This window comes from Lucilia sericata, unplaced genomic scaffold (genome assembly GCF_015586225.1).
Source record: "Lucilia sericata isolate MDLA Ls3-8-SP2 unplaced genomic scaffold, ASM1558622v1 Contig000019F_arrow, whole genome shotgun sequence".
Classification (NCBI taxonomy): Eukaryota; Metazoa; Arthropoda; class Insecta; order Diptera; family Calliphoridae; genus Lucilia; species Lucilia sericata.
Genome location: NW_023994058.1, coordinates 255,333 through 265,325, shown reverse-complemented (window position 1 = coordinate 265,325; position 9,993 = coordinate 255,333). Strand labels below are relative to the sequence as shown.

Below are 9,993 nucleotides of genomic sequence, written 5' to 3'. Positions count from 1 at the left end.
GTTGTAAAACTAATTTGAATTTTCTTCAAAACCCTTTAAATTTAAACTCTCTCAGCATTTAAATAACATAACCGTTAATATTTTAATATAAGTTTTGATGGCGCAAAAACAAAACGTTCAGTGCAGTTATGTTTAACTATATAATGATGATTAATTATAAAAACACAGTCATCATGATCATCATGAAGAGCACAAAGATACACACATACGTTAAGATAAGATAGAGCCATAAACAAAACATTAAGAAATGTTAGAGAAAATATGTCTACCTCCCCACTCACTCATATATAAATAATTTACCGTTAAAATTGTTTATATCTGTCATTCAATGTATTTAAAATTAGATATGAATGTGTTTGGATTTAAAGCTCAAGAATACATTCAAACAAAAATATTTAATCTTTTTTTTTACTCAACTTTATAATGTTATTATTATTATTTTTGTTTCTTATTTTTGCTAAGCTCTGGTTGGTAACTCTTTAGTTAAGGTGTACCGGGGGGTTTGTTGCTTTCGCGTGTTGTTTGTTAATATTTGTTGTTAAGTTTATATACATGAAATGAAATCTCATAAAATAATGGTAACTTTACTCTAACATTTATTTTAAATTTTTATGTGTGACATTTTTCGTAAAGCTTTTTTTCATTTGTTTATTTTTTTTTTTTTTGAGAAAAGTAATATAATTTAATAACTGCTTTTGAAGGTTGGAAAATCTTTGGGTTTGTAGGTGTGTGTCATAAGAATGTATGAATAAATGACTGAACATTGAGCAAACTTGAGTAAAATTGTGACAGGTTTTGTTTTAATAATATTTTGATGAAGTTGGTTTGGGAAGGCATATACAAAATTTAATTGTGGATTAAGAAATTATATTAAAAACTATTTTTTATACTGGCGCCAGTAAAATTTGACTTTGAAGTAATAATTGACATTTGCATTACTTTTAAAATAATTTTCTAATTAATAATATTTAACATTAATGTCCCAGTTTTTCAATTTTAATCCGTATTTATTTCTTTCAGTGTTTGTTTAATTGCTTCTGCACTTCTGCTTGATTTTTCAATTAATACCTTTTTTTCTTGGGTCCAACTAAACACATTTTTTTCTAAAAAATATACAACATCCTTTAAAACTCTTTTCTAAATAACTTTTGTTGATGGTGTTGGCAAAAAAAGTTATTCAGTTTAAAGAATTATTTAGTCCTTATGTGAACATTAAGTTTTCTTTCATTAGCTTTGAATAGAAAGAAAAATGCAGTGAAAAAATTCAATTAAAAGTTTCAAGTATGCAATAGAAAGAAAGTTTTAAATGGAAAAAAAGTGAAAAGTGCAACAAATACTTTAAATAAGAAAGAAATTCAAGAGGAAGATGCAACTAATAAAAATAAATTTAAAAAAAACATGTATTTCATAGTTCCAAAATAAAAACTATTTTCAAAAAATTTAAATGTATAAATCTAGGCAAAAAATATATAATATACCTTACTCCCATATCCCATGGGAAGTTTATAAAAAAATCTTAAAACAATAGCAAATTATTGTGGTTTTTTGTTGGTAAAAGACAGTATAAAAGCAGTAACAGGATACAAATTATCCTTTGGTTTCTTTTAAACAACAACAACAAACAAAGCCCTAAACTCATGTGTGGTTGCAATTTACTTAATTACAACTGAAAACAAACAAAAAAGACTCCCTAAAACTTAACTAACTTTAAAATTCACTTTTTTCAAACATTTGTAAAATGAATGAATTTTTGTTCATTGTCTTCCCAGCAGGTTGTTGGTTGAATTTTTTTTAGTATTTCGTTTTCAACAGGAAGTCTACTAAAACATGTCGTTATTCTTTTTGCCAGAGTTTTCACTACTTATAATTTTTTATATTGTTGCTGCTGTTGTTGCCACTTTTTGTTACCAACTATTCGCATATATTTCACGGTCTTTTGAGTTTGACTCTTGAATATGTGTGAATTTAGTAAAAAATATACAAAGACGACACTTTGGTAAAAACATAATTTAAATGTTGTTTAGTTTGGTATCTTCTTTATTTTTTCCCCTCTATATTATGTTTGGCTTTTTTGCTTATTTTGCATATGTCAGCTTTGGAAATGAAGAAAAATTAACAACTGCCTCACAAATTTGTCTAAAACGCTAAGCTGCTACAGAAATTATAATATAAATGTTAGGGGTTTAGTAGCTAAATCAAAATTGCATAAAATTTACATTTTATAGTATAAACTTAAATATACTGTCTTATTCATAAACTTTTATCATAGGTTTATAAATCAAATTTGTATACAAAATTTGTTCTATAAATCTTTGATAAATGTTTATGAATAAAGCCTATAATATTTAAGAAATATTTCTTGAAGTAAAATAATGCAAAATTGTTTTCGAAAATCTTCCAAAATTACTTAAAATTTCCCAAACATTTGAATGAATTTTTTCTGAAATCATTGTTTTAAAATTGTTAAATTTTTGTAATTAGAAAATGTTGCAAATGATTTGTAAAAACTCCTAAATACCATCCTAATCCCCTACAACACCGCGAAGCAGTAGGTAGACAAATTAAAGAGTTATAATTGTTGTTGTACCAGTAGTTAGTAAACGAAAAGACCCAGACCCTTATGACCGTAGCAGCAGCAGTAGTAGTGAAGTGAAGTCAGCAAATCACCCAGCCAAACAACCTAACATTCATCCAGCTTGCTGCTAAATGTTGCATCAGCATTTATTACAAATACATACATGTGAGATGTGTTTGTTGCATAGCACTTCTATTGTGGCTTATGAGTCTTTTTATTCATATACTACTTCAGAGTAAACTGAAGTCGTTAGCGGTAGGTATGAGTTTTTCCGTCTATTTCAACAACAACAAAAAATGTAAGTAGTATAAACGTTACGTAGAAGAGTTTTGTTTTAATTGCCATATAAAACAACAGCAACAACAACTAAAAGTGAACAACATTACGACTCCCACCATCATCAGCAATTTTAATGTGTTGCTTTCCTACGTTCCTTCATAATCGTACAAGCATTTTTCTGCCACATTTTGTTGTACTTTTTTAATTCACGTATTTTTAACAAATGTGGAAATTATTACAAACTACTAAAATACTCTTTCTTGTCTAGTCACAAATGGATTCTAAATCATGTATATGTTTGTGTTGGTTGGGCTGGTTTGGCTGATTCCTCAGCTGAAACAGCAAGAGCAGCAGATTGTGTTAAACACAAAAGCCATGAGGCATAATAAATAGTAAGAGTAGTAAATTTACCCGTTAGTTTCTGTTATCAAGACTTTACTTAAAATATCACAGCTTAAGCTATACTAATTATTAAAGAAACAATTAACACTTTACTACCACCATGTAATCAATTGAAGGGCATATTGACTACTTTATATGGAAAGCTTTCTAGCTTAACTTTTTTATCTAATCAGCAGTGTCTAGTCCCCCGATCTACTGGGTATTATTCTTACATGTTTTTTCTTTTTTTTTCTTTTGTGATATTATCAACATCATATCACAACGTCGTGTAGTCTCTGTTGAAATATTATGAAGGAACCGAAAATCTTGTTACAACCATAGAATGAATGAATAGTTTATGAATGAATAATGTTGCTCTGTGTTTAGTTTAGGGTCTCATATTTAGTTGATTTTTTCATCATTTTGGAGTATTGTAAAAAAAATATATAATTATTTTCCGGTTGCTTTAAGCCAAGTTTATTTTGCTTTCTTCTGTATGAGTATGTTTATTTTAACAAAATCAACATTTTATCAACAGTTGCAGTTACAAGTACTCAACGCTTTCTCATTACATTTATAGAGAAGGAGAATAATATAAATTAGAAGCAGCATAATAATAGTGCCCTTGCCACAATATTATACAACTCCCAACTACTCCAAAAATTCTAACTTTAAACAAAAAAAATCTTTAAAAATTTATAAATTTCAAAGAATTCTAAAGAATTTAGTCACATTTTCAAAAAAAAAAAAATTTAATTTGTAAATATTTGTGGTTTCTTTAAGTAAAGTTTACTTTTCGTTAAGTCATTAAGTCATAAATTCTGAAGTTTAAAAAACCACAAATTATTTTTCGGATTCATATGACTTCCAAATGAGAGAAATGAATCAGATTTTAATTTATCAAAAGAAATTCTTAATACATACATATATTTAAAGTAAATGCCAAACATATTAGAAATATGAGCTAAACTGGATTTAACCTTAAAGATAAGCCGATTGTAATATCTCTTTTCATTTTTTAACAATAACGAATGCCGTCATTTTGCCTATAGTTTACGATTTAAACATCTTAATTCAAAATTTTTATAGTATTTTGTATTTTATACATTTTGTAGACAACAACTTTTAAAATGTAAAAATAGCAACAACAACAACATCAGCAAAAATAAACTTGTAAACAAACTAGTAAAAGGCTTTCAAAAGTTGTGCGAAAATACCCAACCTTCTTATTGTTGTTCAACAAATATGGTGGCAGGAGAGTAGTGAAGGCCCTCATCATAAGGATGGTGATGCTAAGGAAGGAGTGTAGGTATAGTATGATGAAAATAATAATAATGATGATTATAACGGTTGTTTTGTACTAACAGCACTTGAGTAAACATTTCTCTTTAATAAAGAAAAAACCCGCAGTTTTTTCCACTCATCAAAAAACTATACACAGGAGTGAGTGTGTTTTTAAAACATAAAATTGCAAAATTTTTATATTGAAGTACTTAAAACACATGTTGAAACTTGGGTTCTTGATAAATTAATAAAACAAACTAAATAACAACAAGAATAAAGAAAGACAAGTTGCGAAAGGTTGGTTGCGTGCCATGAGGGTAGAAATAAAAACTTAAAATTTAAATATAACCAAGACATTTTAATTTCTTAAATAAGTTGTACAACTATCAAGGGAGTTTTTTTCTTATTCTCAACAAAGTTTTGTTTAATAAAAACTTTTATTGTTTTATTTCTTAACTTAATTTTATTTGTTTCTTTTTTTTGGCTTAATGTAAAAGATTCAATTAAATTTACAAAAAAAATATTATTATTTTGCAATTTTTTTATTTCTTTTGTTCATTTTATCATTCTACTGAAATCTTTCTTTGGTTTGGTTTTTTATTGTTAAACAAAATTTTATTTGTTATGCAAATTAAGACATACACAAAAAAAAGAAACTTAAAAGTTCTCACCATAAAATTTGAATTTCACGTAATTATTTATTCACTGTTTTATTGTATTAAACAATAAAATTAGAAGCCATGATCATGATGATGTTGATAGAAATTTACTAATTTGTTAAGTTTCATTTATTATTTCAAAATTAAGTACCTAATACCTACTCATGCATTATTTTTTATTATTTTATGGAAAAACTAATAGAAAACTCTATTCAATAAACATTATGATGGCTGGGATAAGAAACCTGAAAAAAGGCAACTAATAAACTGTGAAATTTATTTCACCCACCAACGACTTGTTGGCGTCTGCCTTCGTTCGTTCGACACTTTCTTTATGAATATTTGTCAATAACTCTGAACAAAACTAACTAAAATACAATAACAAAAACAAAAAACTCATAAATGGAAAAAAGGTTGTAATTGTTTTGAAATGTTTTTTTTTTCGCCAACAGTTGTTAAGGCTAAATTATTTACGAGGCTTGTCGTCTGATAAAACAATGAGGAGTCTCAGTACCAGCAAATTTCCTTCAATTTCATTTGAAATGTTAAGGAAAGTGAAAAAAATTAAAATAAAATTAAAAGTATATAAAAAAGATTAGCTAGAGTCATGTGTTGTTTTCCATGTACATTAGAGAAATTCGTTTGTCTACATTACGTATTTAGTTTTCGAAGGGACACAAGTTTTGTCAAATAATATCTATTTTTAAAATAATAACATTATGTCATTTTGTCTGTAGTTGTAATAAAAAATTTTTATGCAAATATCTAGATACTTAAGAGATATTTTTTCTTATTTTAGCGATATTTTACATATTTTTTAAAATGATCAAAAATTTGCAATTTCCTTTTTTACCATAAATTTTCTATCTATTTCAAAAAATTGTTCAGAAACTTGTGTTCTGTATGGATTTTTCACTGAACGTCTCTTTTCTCACGGAAACGGAAAAACAAAACAAGTGAAGACATTACTGTTTTTATAGCCACACTGAACGTACATTAAATACACGGAAATTAATGTGGTTGGTGTATGTATTTGCTAGACTGTTACTATTAGTAAAGACAAGAACGAAAGTAAAGTCACAAACCAAATAAAAAGTTTGTGGCATTGACCACCAGAGGGCACTGGTTTCACTTAAGGTAAATTTCAAAGGTTTTGAAGAGAATAGTTTTTGTGAAAACTATAAAACATCCTCCTCGAAGTATGCTTTAAATTTAATAAAAATAAAGTTTTTAAAAACGAACAAAACTTTTTTTAATTTTTTCACTTTTTATACTCTTCACCTTCGTGAGAAGTCTATTATAATAAGTTTGTTATTCCGTTTGTAATTTCCACAATATAATTTTCCGACTCTATAGAGTATTATATTATGGATCCTTATTGGTAGCGGAGTCGATTAAGCCATGGGCGCCTGTCTCTCTGTCCGTCCGTCCGTCCGTCCGTCTGTCTATCTGTATGTGTGTTGAAATCATGTTTCCTAATAAAAATCTGCAAAATCGGAGAACCTCTGAAAATTTTGTCGAAAAATTAGTATTTTTTACATGCAGACGCATGAAAACAACAACAACGTTCAGATTGTGCTTGTTTGTGTGCACGTTGTGTGATGATTGATTACAATTACAATTTGATATTATTGTGGTTTTTAATTTAAAATAAGTCTTTTTAAATCATTTTACCTAAAATGGTTTTATCAAATAGATATAATATCTACTAAAATGAACAAAGTTCACAAACAAATTATCAATTTAAATTTCTATAAATAAAACTAATTAACTATTTTCTACATAATTAACAGTTTACACAAATTATATTGTTAAACATTTAAATAATGAATGTTTTTTTGACTAAATTAAACCGTAACAAATGTTATTTTCCCGTTTTGTTTATTTCCAGCATTAACACACGTTTTTTTTAAAGGTTGATTCCGTATCGTAAATAGAAAAAATGTTTGTGAATTAAAAAAAAACTATTAAAATAAAACTAATGATTTAATGAAAAAAAAAAAAAAACTGGTGTCAGTGTTAATTATTGCACATTGAAAGTCAAATAAATATAGAAATAAAAAATATAATTAAATACAATTGAAGTTGAAGTCAAAGAAAACGAAATGAGAAATATAAAATTGAGATTACTTTGGAACGGGTGCGGTGTATCTTTAATGGTTTAAGTTTGAAAAAAAGTAATGAACCGATCATAATAAGAAAACTTAAAGTGTCAGTGTCATTATGAGTTGTTTTTGAAATTACAGACAGTAAATGATCTCACAAGTACTTGATGACCAAAACAAACACTTTGTAAAGTCTTGCAAATTAACAAGTTGTAGGTGTTTTGCACTAAGTTAACCTTCGCAATTATTTTTGTTAGTTGTCTTATAAAAACTAAAATTGCATTTAAGTAAGTACTTAAAGCTTAATGATAAATTATAGTAATTAGTTTTTGAACAAAGTATAACTTTAGCTGGCTGGCCACAAAATTGGTGCAAACTTCCGCTCAATTTAATTCGACGCACTAAGTGAGTAATGGACAGACAGATATAGTGTGAAATGTTGTTGTTTTGACAATAAAATAAATAAATTGCCAATATTTTTAAAAAACTCATGTCGTAAAATTTCTTTAGCAAAAACAACAATAAAACACATCAAATGTTTATGAGACAAATTACATGTTGTAAATGTTTATTTAATGTTTATACACTCTACAAGCAACAAACATACTTTTTCTATGTGTATGTATATGACACATAAAGGCACTGCAATTAAATTTAATATTTTTGGATTTTTCAATGTACAATGTAACTGCCATTAGAGAGAGAGAGGGTGTGTTTTCTTGTTGGACATCATATACAATTTTGACATTTATGACTTAAAAATCTTTTCTGCTTTTTTCTCAAAAACATGTCAAATTTTGTAATGTTTAAACAACAAAAGTTTTTTTTATGACTTTGGCAACAAGGAAATAATCATAAAATTTTACACAATTTTTGCAACATAAAAATAACATTAAAAATGTTACACTAACATGGGAAGGACAAGGAGAAGTAGGAGGATTAATATTATATGACCAAATTTTTACCATTGTGAAAGGTCAGTTGTCCTTTGTTTTTTTTTTTTTCTTCATTATAATTTAAGCTATTTGGGGTACTATGTACTTGTAAATAATACATGTATGTTGTGTATATATAGAGAGTGTTGTGTACTAAATTAGAATTTTGTGGTCTTTTAACTTACCTGAGAAAAATACGGTGGGAGTTCACATCTTTGGTCTTCTAAACGAGAACACTGTACTCGTTCCAGCAATTCAAATAGATCATGTGTAGCGCCTCTTAATCTTTCGGGACTGTGGGTTAAACTACCGCCACTACCTTTTGTTGTGGTACCAGCCATAAAGGCATGTTGGCGTCTGTAAAAGAGAGCAAAAAGGCAGCGATTATAGATCATTCATATATTTTAACTAAATTGATTAACTTTGACATCAGTTATAGTAGAACAATCAAAATTTAGTGCATCTTTTTTAATTAAAACAAGTTTTAAAATAAACAACAACAACAAATCTAAGCATATTTTTGGGGAGCTCTTAACATACTCTCAATTTTTTTAAAACCTCTAAAACTAAAAAACAACATTCTTACAAAAAAAGTACCACTTTTTCAAGTTACAGCCTCCAGATAATTTAAGTGTTTTTTTCTTCTCTTACGTTGGGGGTGTAGATGTTGGTAATTTATTTACATGTTTTTATTTATTCCACAAATGTATGCAATATGTAGCAAGTAGTAGTGGTATTGTTGTTGTCTTCGTCATTGTTATTTTAAGCATGTCCTGCTGTATGAGTGTAATTGTGTTAAGGTGTTAATTTGTTAGTGTTCTACATTTAAGTGCCAGTGAAGCGTATTTCTAAGGATGTTATTTTTTGTAAAAAACGTAGTTTTAACTAAAATCTACATTTTTGAAAAAAAGTAGTGGGAGCGTTAACACCAAAGAAAAACACTTTAAATGTTTAGACAACAACTACTAACAGCAGCTGGTTTAGAAGACAAAAATGTTGTTGACAATAAGAAAAACTACTACAACAACTACTAATACAAATAAATGTTTTTGTGATGAAAATATGACAACATCCTCTTGACTAGAAAAAACAATTCATACATATTTTACACTACGTATGTACAACTTGGGTAAACAAATGAAAACAGCAACAACAACAACAAAATGATGTTTGTATGTCAACAACTCAAAGTTGTGTTTTAAAACAAAGAATTACAGACGGACTATAAGTCTAAGAGGTTTTGTTTTATAGAATTAAGTTTTTTCTTTCCAAATGCCAAAGTGTTGTTTTTTTGTTTTTGTTTAAATTGTGCAAAATATATATTTTGGCTTTTACTTTTTTTGTCTCTACAAATACAAATGTTACGCTCTTGACTTTTGTTTAATTTCCTCAAAACCCCTAGATTTTTTTGCGTTTTTTCCCGGGTGTGTGCTGATTAATCAACTCGGCAAATACAAGTGTTCTTTTCTTATTTCTTTAGTTTCAAAGTGAAAAAATAACAACAATAAAAATCAAAGGAACATACTTCCTGGTGGTTTTATTTCTTCTGCTCGTTAAGACTCAACCACATGTGTTGTTTTTGCTGTTGGTTTCTATGATTTCCTTAAGGCTGTTGCTGTTGTTGTTGGTTATTATTGTTTCACTGTCACTGAAGCGTTAACCCAGAAAAACTAAACTCGGTTTGATCGTTCAAAAAAAAAAAAAAGAACTTTAAGATTTTTTTCCCTTCTTCTTTGAACAATAGGACACAAAGTACTTATATTTTATATTTTTTT

At 27.6% G+C, this 9,993-nt stretch overlaps 1 protein-coding gene across 5 annotated transcripts in view; it reads right to left on the bottom strand.

The window, feature by feature from the left end:
* The window catches only part of LOC119607614 (rap1 GTPase-activating protein 1), a 118,704-nt gene that overhangs the window by 47,955 nt on the left and 60,756 nt on the right, over positions 1-9,993 (bottom strand). For all 5 annotated transcript variants that reach the window (XM_037961631.1, XM_037961607.1, XM_037961617.1 and 2 more), the window contains one exon: positions 8,404-8,575. In XM_037961631.1, coding sequence (XP_037817559.1) covers positions 8,404-8,575 — 172 coding nt within the window. The remainder of the gene's footprint in view (positions 1-8,403; positions 8,576-9,993) is intronic.